The sequence below is a fragment of the Helobdella robusta genome (assembly GCF_000326865.2).
Source record: "Helobdella robusta unplaced genomic scaffold HELROscaffold_8, whole genome shotgun sequence".
Lineage (NCBI taxonomy): Eukaryota > Metazoa > Annelida > Clitellata > Rhynchobdellida > Glossiphoniidae > Helobdella > Helobdella robusta.
Window position 1 is genome coordinate 374031 of NW_008705459.1, and position 26394 is coordinate 400424.

General features: G+C 34.2%; 2 protein-coding genes across 2 annotated transcripts; one reads left to right on the forward strand and one right to left on the reverse strand.

The window, feature by feature from the left end:
- Positions 1-367: 367 nt before the first annotated feature.
- Positions 368-5606, forward strand: HELRODRAFT_189687 (hypothetical protein; the record flags this gene model as incomplete). Its single annotated transcript, XM_009031939.1, has 11 exons — positions 368-506; positions 985-1082; positions 1159-1468; positions 1707-1882; positions 2033-2389; positions 2468-2576; positions 2781-2950; positions 3364-3475; positions 4282-4406; positions 4802-5198; positions 5238-5606. The coding sequence occupies 11 exons, from the start codon at positions 368-370 to the stop codon at positions 5252-5254; spliced, it is 2010 nt and encodes a 669-aa protein (XP_009030187.1). The 3' UTR covers positions 5255-5606.
- A 2567-nt stretch (positions 5607-8173) lies between these two features.
- HELRODRAFT_96204 (hypothetical protein) lies at positions 8174-19548 on the reverse strand. Its single transcript, XM_009031940.1, has 14 exons — positions 19393-19548; positions 19244-19290; positions 17324-17424; positions 17107-17226; positions 16672-16763; positions 16157-16285; positions 15060-15173; positions 14719-14798; positions 14055-14177; positions 10628-10794; positions 10169-10306; positions 9987-10109; positions 8879-8937; positions 8174-8356 (listed from the first exon to the last, which is right to left on the reverse strand). Exons 1-14 carry the CDS (start codon positions 19495-19497, stop codon positions 8219-8221), a joined length of 1536 nt encoding a protein of 511 aa, XP_009030188.1. The 5' UTR covers positions 19498-19548; the 3' UTR covers positions 8174-8218.
- Between the last annotated feature and the right edge of the window lie 6846 nt (positions 19549-26394).

Consider the following 26394-nt stretch of genomic DNA (forward strand, 5'->3'; position numbering starts at 1 on the left):
TAGCCTGAGTGTTATAGGTCTGGCAATAACAGTGCCACATTATCCACTGTTGTTATCCTGTGCAAACTTGTTCAAGGTTTAACTTTAAATAACCTTTCTGTAACTCAAATTCTTAAATTCCTTTTGTGAGCATGATGCACTCTTTGTCTGTATCTACAAATGTTTTTGCATGTGGATATATGCACACTCGCACTGTACACCTCTGGGTTATATATTTTAAGAATTTGTTAATTGATAGTGGTATTTATCATGAACAGAAATTAATAAGATCAAGATGTACTTTACAAGATCATAGGAGCTATATGTGAATAGTATATTGATATTTTTTTCAACAGGAAGCAACAAGGCTATCCATATTATAAGTAAAATGTTCACCATTAAAGAAGAACCAAATGATGATTATTTTCAAAATTCTTATGATTCAAATCCACTGGGAGACGTAAATGATCCACCTACAGTTTATATAGACAATGGGATCAAGCATGAAGTTAATATTTCATCGGAAGGTTACGTCAATCACGATGTTACTTTGTTTTTCTTGGAGAATAATTGTTAATTATTGATTTGTGGGTAGTAAATGTTTTTTTATTGCAGTTCGAGTTAGGCTTGAGTAATGCATTTTTCAATATGTTCACTGTTCATCGATATTAGTTGTTGAAATTTGTTAATGAATTAATTTCAATTATTCTTTTTTTGTTTCTCATTCGGAAACTCTAAAAAGTTTAAAGCTTTTAGAAATTGTTCATTGTTTAGCAACAACTTAAACAATTGAGCCACCGAAAGTTATGACTAATAAATTAGTTTTTGAAGAAGCATTCAAAGTTTCAAACCAAATTAAAATAAAACTATAATTAAAATATGTCACATGAAAAAATTTGTTTACCAAATGTTATTATGTTTGTTAAGAAACTTGTCTATAATACATGTGTATTTTAATTTGGTTAAATTTTCATAATAAACTTTTTTTTAAATAATAATTTATAGAATCACCAAAGGATATGGACTTGAGCTCAAAACCCAAAACTAGATGTCATAAAAAAAGTTTATACAGGGCACTAAATTTCTACAAAATATATCATACAGTTAGTATTGAGTATACATTTACCATTCAGCACCTATGAAATAATTTATTTTTTGTCTATTTTTTTTATTATCTAGCCAAAAAAATTGATGAAACAGAAAACACTGAAATTGGAAGCCATAATAAGATTGACAGAAAAACCAATGATTGCGTTGTTTTCACAAATGTCATCAAATGAATTAAAGAAAAGTTATGTCTACACCTGCTGTCTCATTCCCACCAAATGTTCAGCGAGCTTTTCAAGCTACGGAAATGAGAACAAAGCTCGAAAACAAATGTATGAGCATTTACAAGGCCACCTCGTTGAACTCTTAGACAAGAAAAGAGCTGATCCAACTTTTGTTTTCATGGCTGATGTTGTTCAGAAAAATTTATCTTTAGGAGAATGTATGAACCACAATTATTTTCTAATATACATTTTTTTACAGTAACTGAATTGTTGACATCAAAATAGACTCCAGAAGCCATTTCAATGATGGTGTTTTTGGAATGCTAGAATTAATTAACCTTGATTGACTTCAATCTTTTAGATTGTAACATGTTTTTATTTGAAATGATTTTTTTCCATTTTTAATTTGCCTTTTGTAAATTTTCCAATTTGTTGATTGAGTACAATTTTTTTCAGCATCTGGAAGAAAACAAGAAGAAAAAACAAAAGTAAACAAAAGAAATTGTAACACCTTTGGGACAACGAACACCAGCGATGATAATAATGTGGCCTTTCAAATGTCAGAAATAAAGTTGGAAGAACTTGATTCCAATGACAGTGATCAAGACTTCCTAGGTTCCCACAATGAAGTAGTAAGTGATGATAGTGAAGTAAATGAAAATTTGGCTAGAAAGTAAAAGAAGTCAGATGACGATTGGGAATGGAAACTTTCTGCTTGCAATAAAATGTCTTCTGTTAATGCTACAAAACATGTCATTTCAGAAAATACCAAAAAATCAAAGAACACCGACAACGATAAGTCTATGAGCAGCAAGTTGTACATGAATGTTTCAAAGACCAAATCTCTAAATATTTTGAAAAACTCAAGGCACCGACCTTCAATTTTGTCTAAAAAAACGGAAGTACCTCATGAAGCAGCAGTTCATAAAAAATTTGAGAGTCGAGACAAGCACGTGTGTTTAATAAAGGACCACCCCTGGTGCACTGATCACTCCTATGACTTCAAACATAGAGGTTCTAATAAGGACAAGACAGACAATGAAAGCCACAAATCAAAACAAGATACTCCACTGCATCGAGTTAATTTCCCAGTAGAGAACAACTTAAATCAGCTCAAACTCATTCTACCCATTGTCAAGGTCTGCTTCATTTTATAAAATTTTCAATTTGTAATGCACTTTTGAGTGGTGTATGATGAAACATTAATTTTTATTTAGATGTTGTTGAATGACCTGCCCGACCATCTCGGATGTCTGCCCAACAATGTGTTTGAAGTTTGTTCCGATGAAGATGACGTTGAACTACCAAGCATCAAACTTGGCAAACGTAAGTTTTTTTCATACTAAATATAAACAATAATAATATTTTATTATTATAATATATTTGAATGATCAGTTTTTATTTATTTTGCTAACAATGATATTTTACATTCACCATTAGTTTGATTAAAATTATTTAATTTACTGGCCATTATCATAATTAGTATTTTTAGAAAATTTTGTTTTTATTCAATAAATTCTTTTTTGACAGCCCCACCAACTCTGCTCTCTGGACCTCTTCGAAACAGAATGAACCACACTGGCATGTTAGCAACCTTGAACACTGAAGCCTATCAAACGGTTATGGCGAACGATATAAATAAAGAGGAGGTTGAACGCCTCGAAGCTCAAACAACTTCGTTGTCTGATCTGGAAATCAAGGTTTGCTATTTTATGGTTCAAAAAATATTATAAATATTGTATGTGAAAAATTCATTTTATGAAAATTATTGTAACTTCAAGATAGTGTAATGATTAAGGTGCATGATCCTTGCTGTGCCAGTGTCTGGATTCAGATTCACGCATATTCACATGCACTGTGTGTGATGAATTGATTCACGCACATTCACATGCACTGTGTGTGATGAATTGATTCACGCACATTCACATGCACTGTGTATGTTGTGTGCATTTCACATGTGCTGTGTGTTGTTGACATCTCCTCAGAGAAATAATTATAAGAGAAATATTAATAATAGTAATAATATTTATCAGTAATACTTTTTAGATTTTTAAGGCTTCAAGCATCGAGTTTATGACAACGCATTTATTTAATCAACACTGTTGTCTTTTAGCGTCTCACTACGTACTACCTGAACGAGTTAAGAAACAAAAAGAGAGAGGACTCTGAGATGAGCTTGACTTGCAAGATCTGCAGGATCAAGCAATTCACTCATGCTCATGCTGGTATGTTTGGAAGATGAATTTTTTATTATTACTTCTTAAAGTGACATTCATTCAATTCCTTGAAAATTTTTAATTTTTTATCTTCAATTGTTAATCATCAATGAATCAGTATTAGTAATTGTCCTTGCATCGTTTGGATAAGCCATGCTCAACTTTACAAGCTTATGGCTCACACTATAATTAAATGTAGCATTATTTCTAATGTACGTGGCACGTTAAGAAAACCACCTATTTGTTATTATTCATTATTGTTAGCAAGTGACATTTGTATACGGTGCATGCAAACATCATGTGAAACGAACATTATACTTTTTAATTAAAAGTTAAAACACTTATTACAATATATAATAAATAATTTTAAATAACAATTTTAATACACCTATAGTCCAGTGTGGCAACTGGGGTTCTCTAGGTCTAATAGTTATACTAAAAACTATGTTATACTAACTATGTGTAGCTGTTACATCATATTTTGAAATGATAATTATATATATATAAATTTCAATTGCGCTAGTAGCAAAATTTTCAGCAAAATCACAACCGTGCTTTGGTTGTGATACTTTGTACGAACCATGGAAAATAGTATTTTAAAATGAAACTCTTGTAATTGTTTTTATAAATTTTGCTTTATTAAAGATGTCTTCACGATTGAGAGTTGAACTGAGTTTTATTTATTGAATTTTGACTTTTATCATATTTTTTTTAATTTGACTGTACTGAAAAAATAATGAAGAACTTATAATGGTTGTATGAAAATACTCTGAATTCATGCTCATGATTTGATTTCATGTATATCAATTTTTCAGGCATAAAGCCGTATGTATGTTACCGCTGTGAGAAAACATTCACGAGGCAGCACAGCACTTGCTCACACACGACAACATCAATTGATTCAAGTGTGAATATTGCGATCGAATGTTCAGACATCCCAGTCATTTCAAGGTGAGTATTTTGTGAAATGTAGTTGAATATTTGTGTCTATTTTAGTATTTTTACTACTATGCGTGATTTGTTATTGGATGAATCGTATGTTGTATAAAAACTCGTGCATCATAATTGGTTTAATCAGATTGGTTTAAATTGGTTTAAAGATTTAATCAGTTTAAACTAAATATGGGTGAGCATGCAAGTTGTTCATGTGGGGGGGTCTGCGGAGTGGGAGGTTGAGATTTAAATAATTTGGTAAAGTTTTAACTGATATGTTTTAAATTTGGGTTTGAGAAGGAAATTCGCGAATACATTATCTACGTTGTTTGTCAACGAATTGTTTGGCGATGGATACATTTTAAATTCTTGTTGAAAAAATACTTCATTGATTGATTGCAGGAACATCGCCGAAGTCACACTGGGGAAACCCCGTTCCACTGCACCGACTGTCCTCTGAAGTTCAAAACTAATAACACTTACAAACGTCACATGAGGACAAAGCATGACAAGATAGTCGCTAGTTCCTTCACTTCAAAAATCAACAACTTTTTAAAACTAATCACCATCACGATGTCATTTCTACCAGTAATAGTAATAATAATGAAATGGATACCAACAGCGATGGTTGAGTTGGTTAACAACGAGAGTCTCATTTTGACCTCACCCAATCAGCAAGCTGTCAAAAAACTTTTATCCAAAAACTACAAGGTGATAGTCGTAGCACCAAAAATCAATCCAGGAGTACAGTTGATTTCACTGTTAAAGAGGAACCAGTCAACAAAGATTATGTTGACAAGTTGTTTTAGAACTTTACCAGTTTGCCTAGAAAACCCGATAGCTAAAATTTTGTAGCAGCTTTCTGATATTAAGCTAGGTACTGTTGCATTCACACTTAATTATGACAGCAAAATTCAATATAAATTTATTATTCAACTTTATTCAAATTTATTTTTGGACAACCGATTATTTATATAATTTATTGTGTACTATAATTATTTTAGCTAGATAGCCAGATTTAAATTTATTTTTTGGCATTTTCTTTTTCGTTTGAATAACTTATTTTGGTTATTCCCACTTTATATATTCCATTGTTTATATATTCCATTGTTTATATATTCCATTCCATTATTTCCACTGTTATATTAAAATTGCATGAATTTATTTTGCCAACGTTCATTCAAGTTGAAATACATTTGCAATAGCCGGTTTTTTTATCATTTGCGTTTTGAATATTACACAGTGGGCAGCATGGACTGCCATCAAAAATGAATTAAGTGATATATGTAAAACTTGACCTGCATTGTTATGACAATTCACAATATAAATTATACTCTTTGTCTTTTGTAAATAAAGTTCGTGTTGACCCTGAAAGTGAATAGATTTAGCAACATAATTGAGGTAACATCATTAAAGCCCTAACAAAAATGTTGAGTATATATGTAAACAATCAATATCTTTCTAGATGAATGGTCCAACAAAATTGATGTTTTTTTTTGTAAAAGGATGTGTACTTTTAAAATTTGTAACACTTATTATATCATGGAATGAATTTTTATGAACTTTTTTCAATATTTTGCAATCAAATAAAAACTTAAAAACAATAATGCTGTAAAAATAAATTCAGTTTGAAAAGTGTATTAATGAAAATTTCAAACACAAATGAGACAGATCAAAATTTTGTAATCTGCCGTGTATATACAGCATACATTGTATACAAATAACAATCAATATCATACGATCTTGTTTTTTATACACTATAACTCAGATGTATGCACATTAGAATAATAGATGTTAGTACACCATCGGTATAATTTTTATAAAACATTTCAATTAAATTTAACTTTTATAGACATGCACTTGTTGGATGAGATAATTTGTTAGATCAACATCGAATGCTGTTCCGTTCAGTTGAACTAAAACGACAAACCGTCCTTTCTACTGAAGACATTCTTAAACTAAGAAGTATAAGTAGGTGGTAGGTGGATGCCAGAGAAGTTGCATTCCCAGCATCATCACTTTCATCTGCTTCAAGTTTTTTTTTTATGACTGTAAGCCATTACGAACGCATTTACATTTTTACATGATTTAGCCAGACACTGTTAACATAGAAAATATAATAACCAAACCACAAAAAAAAGAATACAACATGCAAGCTTTACTTACCGTTTTAAGCGTTGAAAAACACAATAAGACACTACTTTAAGAAAATTAATATGAGTCAATATTGAATTGAATAATTCATATTCAATCGCACTCGATTTTGTCCAGCCAGGTCTCAAGGTACGGCAAAACATGACATCAGGGCTCCAACGCAAACCAAATTCGAGGCAATAAGTAAAAGCGAGAGAAGTTAAAGCGTAAATATTAGTCTAAAATGGAATTGATATTAAGACTTAATGGCCAAAGTTTACATTCAGAACTAAAACGTCGAGAGGCATAGGCACCGAAACTTACTGACAAGTTTGAATAAATAAAAGCGTTTACGTAGTGATTTCTTATTTATTATATGCTTCCACGATGTTTAAAACTATATTTTTCGAGCAACGCTTAACAAGTAGACTTCGTTCAGTAGGGTGGCCCCGAAAAGAGCCGTTTAATTGTCAGAGGGGTGGCCCTGAAAAGGGTCGATTAGTTGTCATCATCATCACCGCCATCAGCACCACCTTTGTAAAATGGACAAAAAACGAAGACCTAAGCGGAAGTATGAATAAATTTGGAAAATGATAGACGTACTAAATAAAGCGAGCAAAACAAACCATCTATACTTTAACAACAAAAATTTGTAGACGACCAAGAAAAAGCAAACCATTTAAAAAAATATCATCTAAAAATCAATTGAATCCAGATTTTTTAGCAAATAAAATTGAATAAGAAAAAAATAAATTTTAACTAGAACAATCTTGAAAATTATATTAAACCATGCTTTTTTCAATAAATTTCAAAATTTTCACTCAAGAAAACAAAAGCAGTGTTATTTTCACGAAAACGCTATAAACAACATCCTAATTGGTTCTTTCAAAATTCTTCTTCTAACGTATGAAGAAGAATACAAATTTTTGGGTGTATCTATTGATCAAGAGCCATATCAGCAAAATTAAATCAAAATGTATAAAAGCGTTAAATATAATAAAGCGATCATTTAATTTCTACTGGGAATCATATAAAAAAAATTCTATTACTAACTTGTAGAACAACAGTCAGATCCATTTTAGTTTATGGATGTCAAAGCAGTTTGGTTTTTTCCATGCAATTTTTATTGTTAGAAAACTTTAAGAAAAATTCAGAGCCAAGAAGAAAACTCTTTATTATGCTTTTGTAGATCTGGGAAAAGCTTATAAAATGGTAACAAGAGAAGGCCGGAGAACAGAAAAGCAGATGTTGAGAAAAATAATGGGAGTATCCTTGAGGAATAGTCTAAGTAATGAAGTAATAGAGAAGGTTTAGGGATAGATGAGTTGTCAAATATAATTAGAGGTTTAAGGAAAAGTGGCAGACCAGACCAAAGCTCACCTAGGAAGAAGTGTTGTTCAAGGACATGATGGCACTGAGCCTGAAACCAGAACTGGCCCAGGATAGAGAAGAATGGAAAAGTCGGTTAAATGTGCGTGATCTTGCGACAAGGCCAGCCCGGGGTATTCGTCAACAAACCCTAGAATGAACACTGGGCTGCTCGAGCGCCTATAAACGTGCATGACGACGATGTTGTATTTATACATGCATAAAGTACAAAAAGCGTATAAATAAAAGCGTGTATATATAAAACAAGAAAAATTTGACTTTGAATTTATTAATAAATATGAGCAAAATTAAAAATATTTATTCGAAATAAGTCAAGGAGATATCAAAAAATGCGTTGTTAGTTGATCTACTATCTATATACTTAACAAAATTCATTGTGTCTTTCTCACGGTACACCAAATTCAATGAGTTTTCTTTCGGTTCTATGGTCAGTAGCTGAATTGAAAAAAATTAAGATGAGACAAAGAACGTTGAAAGGTCATGATGACATTAATTATTCACTCAAGCACATGTAGTCGCATGAAGTTGGAGAGTATGCGGCATGTTCAACATAAAAATATTTGTTGAACATTTAAGTAACAGTTTGTTTCAGAATATTTGAACTTATTAATGAGGCTAAGTTTTTTTATTTTGTTTCCTATTCTGAAGACTTGTATAACATAATCTAAGAACAATGCTGGTTAGCTATTCTGACTAGCTAGTCTTGGGGCGTTCATAGCAGCTAAACTTTATTGTACTATTAACTTCGAACAAGTTTCAATTCTATATCAATTCTACCAGAGGATAACGAGACGTGTTTGATGAGCGAGCAAAAAGAGTTTTGTTTATGTACTGAGATTAGATGTGATAAATGAATGCAGTGAAATGGGTTGAGAGAAATTATTATGCAAATGGAAAACAAAATAGAAACGGACGGTAAGTGGCATCATAAAACTAATTGTTAAAAAATAAACAAACCTCTTCATCTTCATCTTTTGAAATGTATGTTGTAAAACCACCATGTTCATAGTTCCAATCTTTGATTAAGTATAGCCATATATTTATATATAGTTATATATATATATATTATATATATATATATGCACTTATTGATGATTATTTCATCAATAGGTGCATTTCTGACAGTCTTAATCCAACATTATATATATATATATATATATATATATATATATATATTTATATATATCGTTAAAAACTTTTTGCAAATCGTGTTTATTAAAATTAATTTAACATAGTGAGGGTAACAGCGCTTTTAATTTATAACATAATATAATATTAAAATTTACAAAAAGGGCAAAAGTTTACATTAAATGGGCAAAAGTTTTCAGCAAGATATGTTTTAACGAAAACCTTGTTCCAATATATATATATATATATATATCTTTATTTATTTATTAAGAGAAGCATAAAAATATAGTTTACACGTCATAAACTAAAAAAACACAAAAACAATGCATCAAAGTTTAGTAGAAGATAAAAATGTCTTCAGTTCTTTCTTAAATGTTTCAAATGATCTAAAAAGTGCCTGATCCGATGGACATTTCATAGAACTTACTTAACACAAATATCTTTTTAATGAGATAATTTGCTATCAAGCAAAATGTCCAAGTTAGATACTATTGTAGTAAATAATTTGACTTCACCTATCTCAACTGAGCTGAAATTAAGCTTTCACAGCTGCGGCCACGTACCAACTGGAAGCAACTGCATTTTAAATTGTTGGTTGAGCTTGAGTGAATTAGACGACATCTAATTTACAACTTCTTTCACGCACTGGATAAGTCTATCGATTTCATTATGGAATGCACTTGGCGAATTAAAGACTAATACTTGAATGTCGTCTGCAAACGCATGACCTGGAAATCCATAAATAGCAAATCTTAAGCTTTCATGTTTCATACGTGTTCTACAAATACTGTTGACTAAATTGAGAGTTTTAATGTAAAGCCAAATTTTAAAATGTTTAGATAAATCAAACACTGAAAATTTCCAGTGTTTCGAGTTGACAGGCTAAAATAGAATAAACAAATCAGCAATACAATCATCAAAAAATTCAGTCACTAACCATCGCAGTTGAAAGCAATGAGTGCATCTAATGCTTCGTTATCAAGGATGTGATTATTAGCTGTTGCATAGCAGCCATGACCCCACTTGCGAACTGAGAAGGAGCATTTAGCATCACATGACCCTAAAAAATAATACATGAAGTAATAAGTATGAATACTTAATAATAATAAATTAACTAACCATGGTCGATGAGCTCATTACAAGATTCAAAAACACGATCATCTTCTTTGCCCTCAGAACTGTGAACTTTTTGTTTTTTGGTTTCCACTTCACAATATTCCATTCCATCGCCACATTCAAATTTATGCTTCCTGGGAACTAAGCAGTTTTAAAATATCATAAATTTATTTAAGAACAGCTTCAAAATTTTTGAACCAGATTAAACGTAAATTTAGAAAATAATGATTGATGCTAATCGAAATTTGAAATATTTTAAATGTTTTGATTAGCTGGTAAGGATACAGTATGTAAAAAATGTATTGAATAGAGCTGAGTTGATAAGAAGTTTGAAATTTCAACTTTTAATTTAATATTATTAATAATATATTTATTCACAACTAACGCATTAAACTTAAGTTGTTCCCTACTTATTCTCAAAAGGCGTTATAATGAAGAGTTTTTGAAAATTAAAACGATTACCATTTTCAGGACACGCCATTGAAGAAGATGCAGACGATGGCGGTTCAACTGCATTTGCACAATATTTTTCATCACTAATGTCATTATTTATATTCTCATCATCAGTTTCATCATAGTCATCGTCATCACTTGCATTCTCATTCGATTTCGGCACAAATCTATGAAATCTGATGAAAATAATTAAAATAAATAAGTAAGTAAATATCATTATGCTGCTAAATTTAAAATTATTCTAAAAATAATATGAGAGCAGAATGACTAAGAACTGTCAAATTGTTCAATAAGCAATTTGTAAAACTTTTAACTGTTATTTTTTAAAAAGCAATCTAAAACATGCTGTTTTGAAACTGGAACTGCACTTTCAATTTATAATCAGGTGCTTCCGTTTAAAGTTAAAGTGAAACAACTGCATAAATAGTGATCACAACAGCAAAAAACAATGAAATTCCTTGATTTCAGTGCAACAATCATTTTTGTAAGTAAAAACAATAAGGCACGATTTAACACAGGAGCATTGAGCGTCAATGAAAAATATGAAGCAAAGAATGACACTGACAATTTTTTATACCATGTGAGGGGGGAGCTGGGAAATTGGAATATAATACGTTTAAAAAAACCAACCTAAAATGTAGTTGTAAATATTCTGGGTGTAATTTAAAAAAAAAAGTAAAACTTGGATTATTGAACAATTAGGTCACTAAATTCTAAATCTGATATAATTTATCAATTATTGATGGAGGGGTTGGATATTTTTGTTATTGTCGAGACGTGGCATGGTACTTCTGATAACATTTTTGTGAAAATGGCGATGCCACCTGGGTTTTTGTTTGTTGATTTTTTGAGGAAAGATGATCCTCACCATGGTGGATTAATAATTTTTTTCCGTAAAATGTTCAGATATAAAAAACTGGACTTACCAGAGTTTATTTCTTTTTAGGCTATTGCTATCATATAAACAAATAATAAAATGGATGTGGTATTATTTGCATTGTATCGACCTGGATCCGAGGCGGTGTCCTCATTGTTTTTCCAGGAATTGCTATAGACGATTGAATATATAATTTCACAATTATACTTGGTGATTTCAATACTCATATTGAAAAATCAGATGATATACATGCTTGTCGTTTAAATAATTTGTTTGATGAATTTTCGATTAGCAATATTATAGGCGAGCCGACTAATGCTATGGCGGCACGCTTGACTTAATTTTTTCTACAAAGATTTGTGATACTACAATTCATCCTTGCGGTGTGTATTCTGACCACAGTTTAGTGTCTGTCTGCTTACCGACATTTGTCTGTCTGCTTACCGACATTTCGTCCGCTTGCTAGAAAAACCAAAAAATCAGTGTGAATTGTGTTGATAAACAAAAAATAACAACCCTAATTTGTGATTCTTTTATAAGCAAACCGTGCAATTTCAACGATGCAAACAAGGCAGCTCAGCGTTTCAATGATGAACTTGTAAGCATCGCCAATATTGTGGCGCCTGTTCATATAGTTGAAACAAAACTAGTAACGAATGCTCCGTGATGTGACAGTGGTTGTCGTAAAATGAAACGCGAGTGTAGAAGGTTGGAAAATAAATACAGAAAATTTAATAAAAATGGATAGAGCGCAATGGATTGAGTTGATCAAAATAAAAAAACAACGTCTTTTCTGAGAAAAAAACAATCGTTTTGGTGGAGAAGAATAATAATAGGCCAAAAAAATTACGGCGTGTTTTAAATAAAATATTATGCAGAGAGTCAAATGGTACTGATGGTGGTGATAGTACTAATCATACGGCTAATACATTTGTTGAATATTTTACTAATAAAATTAAAGAAATAAAAAATAAAATTGGTAAAATGGATGATCCTATTATAGCGATCAGACCCAATGCTGAAATCAAATTTCATGAATTTTCACAAATGACAGAGAAAGATATAAGGTCAATTAGAATGACGTCCCCGTCTCCATCTTGACTGTATGCCAACAAAGGTTTTCAGACAGTACATTGATTATTTTTTGCCTTACTTGACGGGTATGATGAATTTGTGCTTGTTAACAGGAACTTTTCCGACTGTTTGGAAGCATGCAATCATAATTCCCCTGTTGAAACAACCGTCGTTGGATATGAATGTATTAAAAAATTTTAGACCAGTGACAAATTTGTCGCTTGTATCAAAAATTTTGGAACGAATAATGTCGTCTCAGTTTTTGAAATATTTGGAAGGTAATAATTTTTTACCACCAGGTCAATCAGGATATAGACGACAGAGTTGGCTTTGTTGCGCGTTTTATCAGACCTTTTTGAAGTATCTGATGGTGGAAATGTTTCTTTGTTGACACTGCTTGATATGAGTGCCGCATTTGATTGCGTTAATCGAGCAGTGCTCATACGTAGGTTGAATTTTGGTTATGGTGTATGTGATTTGGTGTTAGCATTTTTTGAGTCATATTTTTATAAACGCACCCATCAAGTATATTATGATAACATTTTGTCAAATGCTGTTGATATGTTGTCTGGTGTCCCACAAGGGTCTGTGTTGGGTCCGCTTCTTTCTATGCTGTATACAGCTAATGTTTTAGATATAATAAAAGAATTTAACTTAAAAAGTTATGCCTATGCTGATGCTGACATTCAGGTGGTTGCTGTCTCGCCTGTTTGTGAGTTGAAAAATCTATGTGACAAGTTACAAAGTTGTTTAAATGCTGTTGATGTGTGGATGGCTCAAAATGGAATAAAAATGAATCAGGATAAAACTCAGGTCACACCAATGGGTACCTGGCAACAAATGTCAATGATTGATGTTAACTCCATCAAAATAGGGGATACTGATGTCGGTTTTGTTAAAACAGCGACGGTGTTGGGACTTACATTTGATGCAAATTTAACTATGAAGATGCATGTTCAAAACTTGGTTAGATCATGTGCATTTCAATTGCGTATGTTGCATCGTGCAAAGGCGTTTTTGATCAAAACAACATTGTGTACGGTCGTCCATTCATTTATACATTCAAGGTTGGACTTGTAATGGTTTACTCAATAGAAATTGCTAAAAGTTTTTTATTTAACCTTAATAAACTTCATCAAGATGATAAAAGTCTCGTTAGAAAAATTGAGAAACTCAACTACAAGTTGAAAACGCAGTGATCTTTATAAATAATTGTATGTATATGTATATGTATATATATATATATATATATGTATATATATATATATATATATATATATATATATGGTAAATATCAAAATAAAGTAAATATCAGAGTAAAAGTGGCCTGATATATAAAATATTGAAACATAAAAATATACATTTATAGAGTGCTTTCAGCGAACAAGCAACTGAATGCAAGCAACTATATTATTACAATAATATCAGCCATAATAATAATAATAATAATAATGATGTTGTCCAGTAAATGTAGAGACAAGCAACCTGAGTCCAGTCATGTTAGAGAGAATGAGGAAGAAAGCCTCCGACCTCAACAGTCGCAAACACGCGCTGATCAGATGAAGCTCTTCATTCTTAGCATCAACATCATCCTCCTCACCTATCTTTCTGTCGCTGTCTATCTTTAAACTGAAAAATTTTCTGAAAAATTGAAAATTTTAAAGTTAAAAAATAAAAATAATTAATATTTCAAAATTTCTAATCGGTGTACATTTACAATTTATTTCTAACTTATTTCACAGCAGACACACAGCAATAAGTTAAAGATGTTTATAGCCTTGATTGATTTAAAAAAGTTTTAGCCTTAATATCACACTACTTTTTAAAAACTTGGCCTTTCATCTTAACATTTACTTTCATTTTTAACTTCCAAGTGACGAACTTCTGCTACATTTACCTAAAAGAACTTAGAATGTATGCCTGTTGATTATGCATAATAAATGATAGCTGCAGGAAGAAAGGCTTATTATACACGCATCACGTGCTACTTTCATTTGAAAAATTTTGAAGCAGTTATGCTTAAATCATTATACTTTTTGTCATTTTATAGTATAAATGATTGTAAGATTGAAATGTAGTACATTGATCTAAAAAATATCAGATAAATAATTTCTAAACCAATGGGTCAAAATGGCAAAAATCAAGCTACCTTTTGTTGACGGGACCTTTCAAATACCATGGCAAGTCTGCTCTTTTGAAGGCCTCACAAATTAATTTATACTTTACAGGCTGCAATGAAAACCAGTTTCATTCAAAATTAGAAATAAAAATTAAATTTTAAAACTGCAATTAAAATGATTAAAATATCCTGAAATATAAAAACTAATTAGCATCAACTGAATCAAAACAATGCATGCAGTAGCAATGATGTGATGGCACAAAAAAAGTTGATTGATGCACTAAACAAAATGACAGTTCAACAACAAATACCACACGAAAAGAATAAATTGAATCAAATTATTATTTTATACACTCATAAAAGAAACTAACAATGAAAAAGTTGGGTAATTGGATTTCTGACGTTTTCTCAAAGTTCAACCTAACTTCAGCCTGGACGACTGCATCCAAATATTGAGGACTAATCCACTCTCTTACAAGATCTTCCTGGCGAATGTTAATTTTTTGGTCATAACATTTAATTCGTTTGTTATATTCCACTTTAAACTGGTATATATAGGTTGTGAAGTCAAATTATTTATCTATAAAGAATGTACAAATTCAAACTGCATAGTTGTAAGCCGAGTGTTGGAGTAGGATGAAAAACATTCAAGAATTAATAATCTACGACATTGTTAAATGCATGAAAAAGTAATTTAAGGTGTTTTATTTACTAAAGGATATTTTTAGTTAAAAATGGATTCAATGCTTGACTGGGCTTTGAGAGATTTCAAATCTGACAAATTATATAGCAAAACTCAAAAAAACTAATTCTCCAATGAGTAGCTTGTTTATTTTGTTATCCTGAGTTGGCAAATGGATAAATAACAAAATCTGCTGTAAAATCGAGAAAAGTTGACAAAAGCCAAATATATTAATTTATGAAAGGGAATGAATATTAGCATCTTCTTGCCATGAAGGTCACAGAAGCTCACAACTCAAACAAAATTGATTGGCTAACAGTGCTCTCTGGTGCTTCAATATTAACGAGATTAAATTCGACAGAATTAAACTGATACTAATTTAAATGACTTAAATTTTTATCGGATGATTTTGTTGGAATTGAATTTAAGTGCCCGAAATACTTAATACAATGATAGTTTAGATAAATATAGAATCGGTGATTGTCATAATGGCTTTAATTAATAATTAATTTTTGTTTTATGCAAAATTAATTTTACAAAAATGGATAGAAAAACCATTTAAAATAACATTTTTTCTCTTATTATGCAGCTATGACAAACGCAGAAACGCTTACATATCATCCCTGGATTTAGCATCAAATAACACTTTATGGTATTTCACATCCATCAAATTATCACTATCATTCATAAGTTTATTTTTAAATCCCTTTTATTACCACCCCAACTTGAAATAGTTACAAAAAATGAAACACTCTAGGTGCAATCAAGAGACTGAAAGTGACCAACCTGAACCTCGCAGTGACTGTACAATGCAGGTGGAGCCTCTATGAACCTGGCTACCCGAGGCAAGGGTTTCGAATGCAACCAACCATGAACTGACAGACGACAGTTCCTCTCCGACAATACTTCTGATACCTTATCAGTTGTTAGGTGTCATCAGTTAATTGTTGTGTTCAAAAATTTCTCAAAAATCAAATTTGCACAAAGAACTGGAAGAAATCAGTCATAAATTATAAAAATTTAAATACAACATTTTTTAAAATTGCATTTATGACATAATTCAACATAAAGCAAACTCTATGTTCAAACGAATACTTTATAACAATGTTTAGATAAATTATTCCAAATTTTTTAAAATCGGTATCATTAGGAGTCGGTATCATTGTCAGTTTCAATAGAAAAGCTTTAACAGCTTCATGGAATAGCATTGGCAACCTCAATAGAAAAAGATTAACAGCTTCATCATAAAGACCAAGACAAGGCAAGTGACGCTATTTGAAAAAAAAAAATTAAGTGCTAACTTGGTGATGGGAGTACTCGGAAACTTCGAACCAGACCAGCTTGTTGTATGCAGGTGTGAGAGAGAGAGACACATCTGTTGGTTCCATGTTACCTGGAGAGGAGGATCATTTTGCATTTCAGTGATGTTTTACGATGATTGTTGGAAGAAGCTACTTTTGATAATTTTTAAATAATATTTATTCTGTTTCTGATTTGAATAAAAATTGACAATAAAATTTAAAAAACCATTTATTTATTTAATTAATTTTATTTTTTGAAACTACAATAGCTAACTAACTAAACAATCAATCCTCGCTTAGCATCCAAAAAACTAGCTAACTAACTAAACAGTTAGTGAATAAAAAACTGTTCAACCAGCTGAATATTGTTGCATTGAAAAATATTCAAAATAACTCTTCATTGAAATAAATAATTGATAGAAAACAAACAGGAACCATCTGAATTGAAGAGTTGCAACTCTCCACCATCCGACTGGCTCCATGAAGGATCGACCAGGTACCAAACAAATGCTATCCTTCGACTGTCCAGTTCGTCATCGTGGCACAACAGCACATCTTAAATGAGTCACAATATCTTCAATGAACAACACTATTGTATGGCCTAAAATTACCACAATAACTTTTAAAACTGGAAAATTATTTTTTTAAGTACCAGAGGAAGAATATTTGGATGACGTTAAATCGACCACACTGAGCAGCTCCATGTTTGTTACCTCAGATATCCATCTTCTGAACTCATTCAGAAAAAATTCTCTAAATAAAAAAGAATTGCTTTAAATTGCATTGAATTTTCAAGTTGGAAATCCATACTTCAACAGTAATAGATTGAACTTCATTTGAAAAACATTTGGGCCTCAACTAAGATAAATGAATTGAAATTTGCTTATTTTGTAAATTCTTATGCATATATGATCAACTACATTTAACCAAAATTTCCTACATTCAATCTTTATGGAAGAAAAATGGTTTAAACACAAATTGGTGGTAACATATTATTCTCACCATAATAACAATTATCCTCATCATAATTTAATCACTATAAGATAATATGGAAACAAAATAATTTAATAATAATAATTTAATTTAAACAAAAGAAGTTACCTATTTTCATAAAAGATGGTTTCAAAATTGGATTATAAAGATGTCATTTTAAATTCTAAAAAATAAAATAACATTAATAATAAAAATAACACTAACAATAACAATAAAAACAACAACGACAATAACAACAATAATAACAACAACAATAATAATAATAATAACAACTTGCTTGTTACATCTGAAAAAATAAAAGCACAAAATAGTTAAAATAAGAAAAAATGGAAATAAAGAACATAAATTGGGTTAATGATGCTCATTACTGACGGAATGAATAATTGAATGAATGAATAAACAAACAAACAAATATATAAACAAACAAACAAATACAATGGCGTTGTAAAGTACAGAAAAACACAGAGATAATTTATTAGGATTGGTTATTGTTCCCGCCTCAAAAGGACAGTCTGATTAGAAAACTAATTAGTTTTTCAATGAATGAAAAAGGCTGTAAGACGTAAGCAACACTAAGCTGTAAAAATTAAGCTAGGTTTGGAGCTTCTGTGCACCTTCATGATACATGGAGCCAACCAAAACCTTTAAATCAGAGGTTGGACTTTATAAGTTACGGCATAATTTACACTCCTCGATTTAATGGATTGAAATAGAGACTCAATAACATGGAACAAGAAGAAAAAAATCGCCCTTAAACATACTTTCCTACTAGTTTGAGTTGATTTTTGACTGACACTGTAATTGCGCAATTAAAAAAATTAAATAAAAATTGATGAAGACAATTTGAAGGATAAAGTTGTACAACCTAATTATAATCAGTGCCAAAACATTTAGTTGAGCACTGATTGCAGCATTATTGAGTGAAAGTTGATGGATCGCAGGGTTCTCCATTTTTATAAATTAAAGTTATTAATCATTTCACCAACATACTGGGCTTTTTCAAAACTTCTAACCTAACTTTTTAAAATTAATTTGTAAATGTATGTACAAAGTGACGGATCTAGACAACGTTGATAGAGGGGCCAAAAATTTGAAAATGTTTAAATTTTCACCGGAAGCGCCAAAATTTTCACGGGATGGGCCATAATTTGTGGTAGTGTGGCTGACGATCTTCTTTTTGCTTATCACGTTCAATTCTTGACCGATTCTACACATAAAACGGTCCTTGTTATGACTTTTATTAAAAAACTGCTTACAACAGGGTGGCCAGTGCCCCTCTTCTAGATCCGCCACTGTATGTATAAAAGGTTGGGCAATCGTTGAAATTTGGCCAGGTGATACTTTCATTTTACATTTGTATAAAAACTCGGTGTAAGTAGGTGGACAGGTGAATCAACCTCATCGGTGAACAAAAAAAATTAGATTGGAAAGTTTAAATAAAATTTCACCATCCATGATTATTGATCATTACTACATATTTTTTGCTGCATCACAGACATGCGAAATTTCATGGCAGAAATAAAAAGATGGATATGTCAAAATGGATATGTCAATATGGATATGTCAATATATAATGTACCTCACAACTTTGGTGCTCTTCTGTTTCAGAATTTTAAAATCATTACTCTGAAACAATAAGTTAAAATAGCATTTTAAAAAATCGAAACATATATAATTATAAAACATTTGAATTTTTGTTTTGAAGTAATGTGTAAGAATAAAACAAACCTGCTTAAATTTATAGAGATCATTACTCTTTTGAAAAAATTCTATATTACTCAAATCTGAAATGAGTTGTTGGATGAATTTTTCTCCCATGACAAAATTATTCATTTCACAACATGGAAACGGTTTTGTGTGAAGTTTTATCACATTACCTAGGAATAATTTAAGTAATTGCAATTTTCAAGAGTTGAAAATTTCAGAAAACATTGTGTTAATAAATCAAATGCATCAGACGCTAATGGATGCTGGTGCCTTTTACTCATATTGAGTAAGTTTAGCAGTAGTCATCTCAGTTGCAGTCATATGAAAATCATAAAAATTAATTGTTTTTGCACACAATCTTTTTATAATAAGATGCATAAGCTCAGCAGTTGTGTGAGGTTGTTGCGAGTTTCTTTAGATATAAGAAACAACAAGTAAGAATGTTTATAACGTATTTATTTGAGCAATACAAAATAAATGAAAACGTGTTCGGCAATGCAATTAGACAAAGAGAAGTTCGATCGTAAAATGTCGCAAGAAGGGCTGTTGTCTTTGTGTTGAAGTTATATATAGTAAGTCGTCACATGCTTAGATTAGGGATGTGCGGTTCAACAATATTCCCCTACCAGATCATCAGCGCAAGCTGTTGATCGATGCTAATCAAGATATCGAGATGGGAGGTGAACTGTTCTTCCCGATCTTGTGGTTCTCCGGGGTGATGGAATGTTGGTGTCGATGGATCGATTTGGGTGTGCTTGTGTCGACGTAGATGTTTCTGTTGTTGACATGTCCTCGTCCGTTGATGGAGATAGCGTTCACGTTTTTGTTGATGCTGATGTGTCGTTCGACGACGGAATTAATTTTGTTGAAGGTGTTGTAGAAGGTGGTGTCGGCGCTGTGGTCGTTGGCATGGGTGACGGTATTGATGGTGCCGGTGAGTATGCGGGTTTGAGGCGGTCTATTGTCACCGTGTCCCTATGCCCCTTTTTGTCAATGACGAAATATTTTGGGTGTCGTTCTACCACTGTGTAGGGTTCCTCGTATGGAGGTTGTAGTGGTGAGCGGTGAGCATCCGTACGAATAAAAACCTGTTCTGTAGTGAAGAGGTCTTTTGCAATGTAACTCACATTTGTACTTGTTCTTGGTTGTGTTGGTTTTAGGGTCTCCGCCCAGCATTTGAGTTTTAATGCATAGGTGTGTACATCGGTTGTCTCTGGCCGTGGGTTTGGAAAATCTACGGGAAGGCGGAGTGTTGTGCCGTAAACAAGTTCTGCTAGTGACAACTTTAGGTCTTCCTTCTCCGTTACACGAACGCCTAATAGTGTCACTGGTAATACATCCGTCCATTTGTCTGAACCGTGAGCCATAAGTGAGGCCTTAAGCTGTCTATGCAATCGTTTCACCATACCGTTGGCTGCTGGGTGGTAGGCGGTGGTGTGAATATGTTTAATGTTTAGTAATTGGGTGAATCTCTTGAAAGAAAAAGATGTGAACTGGCTGCCTCTGTCTGTTGTAATGGTTTCTGGGACTCCATACAACGAAATCCAGTTTGAAAATAATTTATCTACTATTGTTTCCGTTAGAGTATTTTTGATGGGAATTGCTACTGGCCATCTGGTGAAACGATCGACACACGTTAAGATGTGTGTGTGTCCATCTGATGAAGACATTGGTCCGACTAAATCGATGTGTACATGCTGAAACCTGCTGCTTGGTGGAGGGAATTCTGCTGGACGTGAAGCTGTATGTCGATGTACTTTGCTGTGTTGACATTGCAGACACTCTCTGCACCAATTACGGATGTCTTTATCAATGTGGGGCCAAACATACCTGGCTCTAATTATTTTCGATGTTGCTTTCGCTCCTGGATGTGACAGGGAATGGAAATTCAGAAAAACTGATTTCCGCATGCTTGTTGGAACTAGAGGACGAGGGGTGCCTAACGAGGTGTCGACGACGATATTGTTTTCTGAGTTGTTGACTGGAATTATGGTGATTTTTAGTGAGTCTGTGTTGTCAAGGAGTGTTGCATCATCCTCCTGTTCTTTCGACATATCCTCCAGGTTAATTGCTTTTGGCGTTATCGTGGCTACCTCTGTACGTGATAGCGCATCAGCTACAACGTTGTTTTCTCCATTCACGGCGGACAGCTGAATACACTGCCAGCAGTTCTCGACCAAATGTATTGTAGCGGGTCTGCGCTGGGTTAAATTTTTGCGAAAAAAAGGCTATAGGTCTTGCAATCCCCTGACTTTTCTGTTCTAGTACTGCTCCCGCAGCAACGTCTGAAGCGTCTGTGAAAAGTTGAAAGGTGCCTTTCTCTTGAACATACCATAACTTGGTTGCCGCTAGTAATGCCTGTTTGGCCTCTCTAAAACTTTGTTGCTGCCCTTCGTTAAATTTTATGGTTTTCGATTTGCCAGTTAAAATGTCAGTGAGAGGTGACAATATCGTTGAGCATTTAGGGATGAATCGGCGGTAAAAATTGATCATTCCGATGAATCGGCGTAGTTGCTTGTCAGTCGTTGGTTCAGCAAAATTGATGATTGCCTGTACTTTGTTGTCGAGGGGTCTAATGCCTTCACTGTCGAGTTGGTGCTCCAGGAATGTTGTGGATGATTTGGCCCATTCGCATTTGGATGGGTTGATGGTTAGTCCGTTGTCTTGCAGTCGTTGAAGGATTTGTTCTACATGGCTTCTGTGTTCTTCGAGGGTTTTGCTGGCTATTAGTATGTCATCAATGTATGCGTGGACAAAAGGTAGCCCTCTCAAAACACTATCGATGAACCTTTGAAAAGTCTGTGCGGCATTTCTCAGCCCGAACGGCATCTTCAAAAATTCAAACAGACCGAACGGTGTTGTTACCGCAGTTTTTTGGATATCTTCTTCTGCTACCGGTATCTGGTGGTAAGCCCGTACGAGATCTAGCCTCGTAAACCATCGCACCTGTTCCAGGCTGTGAGCGATATCATGGATGTGTGGAACTGGATATCGATCAGGTGCGGTCCTGTTGTTGAGTGCGCGGTAATCTCCACAAGGCCTCCAATCTCCTGATGACTTTGCAACCATATGAAGTGGTGATGCCCAAGGACTGTTTGATGGTCTTATGATTCCGAGTTTAACGAGAACAATTTTAAAATTTTTTGTTTATATTAACATTTAAAATGCCAAAAAGAATTTGAAAATAATAAAGAACTTTAAAATAAATATAAATTTATGAAGATAATTAACCAAATTAATTTATCGGAAGTTTTTTAAAATAAATTGCTTTTTAAAAAATTGTTTTTTTTGTCCTCTTTTTCTATCGAAAATCTACTTTTTTTTAGTCCATTGTCCTCTTTTTCTAATTTACGATTATGGACACCCTAAATCTTATGTTTTACAACATGCTGAAAAAATTATGATTTTGTTCACATTATTAGCATTTATTTTCAGTATTAAAGATGGTTGCTTACCACTATATATATTTATCTTGTCAATGATTTTACCAAAGTTGTTGTCCGAAGCAAGCATGGTTTGACGCCAGAGATTATATTGGAGCGTTCAACAACCCCCTGTATCTGTAACGTCGTGATGTTGTCAACAATTTTGTGTCTCCTCATGTCGACTGCAATATCGAAGTGTGACAAGAAGTCGGCACCCAATATTGCCTGTGTGACGTTTGCAATGATGAAAACCCATTTGAATTTACGTCGTAAACCGAGGTCGATGGTTACGAGCTGTTGTCCAAATGTGTCGATGGTGGTGCCATTTGCAGCTTGCAGTTTGTAGACAGATTTGGGTCTTCGGAGGTGTTATCGTGAAGGTATGATACTTACTTGGGCTCCGGTGTCGACCAAAAACCTTGTCTTCGAAATGTTATCGGTGACGTAGAAAAGGCGACACGATTTGTTGAATGTTGATGTGGTGTCTTGTTGTTTTTGCGGCTGTTTGTTGTTGTTTGTCACTACTTTTGTTTGTTGATGCTTGTTGATGTTTGATGTTTGTACAAGATGTAGGCGACTAAAATTGTTGTGGCCAGAGGTTACCGCCGCCATTAGCAACTGGCCTGGTAGTTTGACGACTTGGCGACTTTTGCTTTGAAGTTGCATGGTCTCGCACACTTTTTTGCTCTGTCCCCATACATTTTATGGTACCAGCAAACATCTGTCTCCTCACCATCTTCTGCTCTAGATGGGAATTTTGTTTTCGTTTGTTGTTGTTGGTGTCCTGGTTATGACATTAAACTGACCCTCACTGCCTTGTGAGTGATGTTGGATCATCAAAGGCTAGGCCCACCGCTTATAACTGTGGTTGCGTAAGGAAGGGCGTCCTGTGTAAAAACTAGCCAAATAATAAATGCTTATGATGATGACGGAAAAAACAATGGCCCTCAGTATCCGGCAGAAGAGGGTGCGAAGAATCTCCGGAGACCCAGTCGATGGGGTTGTGGTGCAAGGCCCTGTGGATGGTCTGGCTACTGGCACCCCACTCTATAGTGTGGCGGTGCAAGGCACTATAGATGGAAGGACTACTTGTAGACCAAGGGGTTGGAGGTTTGGTACCTGGAATGTAGGCACGTTGACAGGAAGAAGTTTGGAAGTGGTGGAGGAGCTGCAGAGGAGAATGGTTGACGTGGCTGCATTACAGGAGGTCAGATGGAAGGGTGAGGGTACAAGGTTTGTGGGGGCTAAAGGTGGAAGATATAAGTTGTGGTGGAAGGGGGATGATGGTACGGGAGGAGTTGGTGTGATGGTAAGAGAAGAGTTGGTGGAGAAGGTGTTGGAAGTGAGACGGAGAAGCAATGGGGTAATTGTGGTGGTGATGGTGTTTGGAAAAGTAATAGTGAGGGTGATATCAGGATATGCTCCGCAACAAAGTAGGAAGGAAGAGGAGAAGGATAGGTTTTATGATGATGTTTCTGACGAGATTGGGCAAGCGGGGTTGAATGAGTTTGTGGTGTTGTTGGGTGATTCGAATGGTCATGTGGGGGCGGATGCAGACGGATATGAAGGTGTACATGGGGGATGGGGATATGGTATACGGAATGAGGAAGGGCGTAGAGTGTTGGAGTTAGCGGATGTACACAGCATGGTGGTGGGGAACACTTGGTTCACAAGGGAACCAGCGCGATTGATTACTTATAGGTCAGGGGAACATAGATCGATGATCGACTATATATTGGTAAGGGCCAAACATAGGAAGTATGTGAAGAATGTGAAGGCGATACCTGGTATGTTGCAGCATAGTATGGTTGTGATGGATGTGACATCAAAAGAAATGGGGAGGAGGAAGGATAAGTTTGTGGCAAAGAGAAAGACATGGAAGTTGCAGGATGCAGAGGTGAGGAAGACATTTGAAGTGAAGGTGGCTGAAAATTGGGAGAGTGGTAAGGATGGAGATGTTTGGGAGAGATACAGGGACTGTGTGTTGGCTACGGCAGATAAAGTATGTGGATGGACGAAAGGAAAGTGTAGGCATGGTGAGACGTGGTGGTGGGATGAAGATATAAGAAGGGTTTTGGGTTAGGGTTAGGGTTAGTTGGTATGTTGCAGCATAGTATGGTTGTGATGGATGTGACATCAAAAGAAATGGGGAGGAGGAAGGATAAGTTTTGTGGCAAAGAGAAAGACATGGAAGTTGCAGGATGCAGAGGTGAGGAAGACATTTGAAGTGAAGGTGGCTGAAAATTGGGAGAGTGGTAAGGATGGAGATGTTTGGGAGAGATACAGGGACTGTGTGTTGGCTACGGCAGATAAAGTATGTGGATGGACGAAAGGAAAGTGTAGGCATGGTGAGACGTGGTGGTGGGATGAAGATATAAGAAGGGTTTTGGAAGTCAAGAAGGAGAGGTTTAGGGTATGGAGAAGGGACATGACGGAGGAAGCGGAGTCTGAGTATAGGAAGGCTAAGAAGGTTGCAAAACAGGCAGTGGCAACTGCAATGACGAAAGCATCAGATAGGTTAATGAAGGAAATGGAATCTGATGTGAGTTCGAGGAAAATGTTCAAAGTAGCAAAGCAGTCAATGAGGGATAGGAAAGATGTTATAGGGAATGGATGTGTTTGGGATGGATCTGGCAAGTTGTGCATAGATGAGGAGGAAAAAGCTCAGGTGTGGAAAGCTCATATGGAAAGGTTGATGAATGAAGAGAATGAGTGGGATGGAGATGTGGAATCCGCGGTCACACACGAACCTATAGAGAAGGTGACGATGGAGGAAGTAGAGAAAGCAGTTAGAGAAATGAAACTAGGTAAGGCGACAGGGGTTTCGGAAGTGGCGGCTGAACATATTAAAGCGAGTGGGGTGATAGGAATTGAAGTTATGATGAGAATTGCTAACAGTATGTTTGATGATGAAGGTATACCTGAGGATTGGCGACACAGTGTGTTGGTGCCGTTGTATAAGGGCAAAGGAGATGTGAGAGATTGTGGGTCATACAGGGGTGTGAAATTACTAGAGCACGGAATGAAGGTAGTGGAGAGGATGCTTGAGAGCAGGTTGAGAAGTATGGTGACAGTTGATGAAATGCAGTGTGGGTTTATGCCTGGTAGGGGAACGGTGAATGCGTTGTTCATGGCGAGAATGTTGCAGGAGAATTATAGAAAGAAGAAACGAAGATTGTACATGTGTTTTGTGGATCTAGAAAAGGCTTTTGATCGAGTACCGAGGAAGGTCATTGAATGGGCGTTGAGGAAGAAAGGAGTGAATGAGAGACTTGTTAAAGCTGTGATGCAGCTGTATGAAGGGGCAAAGACAAAGGTGAGGGTTGGAAGGGGGATGTCGGACGCTTTTAGTGTTAAGGTAGGAGTGCATCAAGGATCAGTGTTATCACCGTTTCTGTTTGCAATTGTGATGGATGCTGTGTGTGGAAACATAATGGAGGGGTTGTTATTTGAGATTTTGTATGCAGATGATTTAGTCTTGATGGCTGATAGCATGGAAGAATTGCAGTTAAAATTTGACAGATGGAAAGGTGTTATTGAAAAGAAAGGGTTAAAAGTTAATATTGGTAAGACGAAGGTAATGGTGAGTGGGGAAGGT

What these genes read in the sequence shown, in the direction of transcription:
- HELRODRAFT_96204 (XM_009031940.1), bottom strand. Translation starts at nt 19,497, where the DNA reads ATGAATAATTTTGTCATGGGAGAAAAATTCATCCAACAACTCATTTCA. An exon ending in ATCCAAATATTCTTCCTCTG is followed by an intron (nt 17,227 to 17,323) that starts GTACTTAAAAAA and finishes GACTCATTTAAG; the next exon opens with ATGTGCTGTTGTGCCACGAT. An exon ending in TCTAACATGACTGGACTCAG is followed by an intron (nt 10,795 to 14,054) that starts GTTGCTTGTCTC and finishes TATTTTCATCAG; the next exon opens with ATTTCATAGATTTGTGCCGA.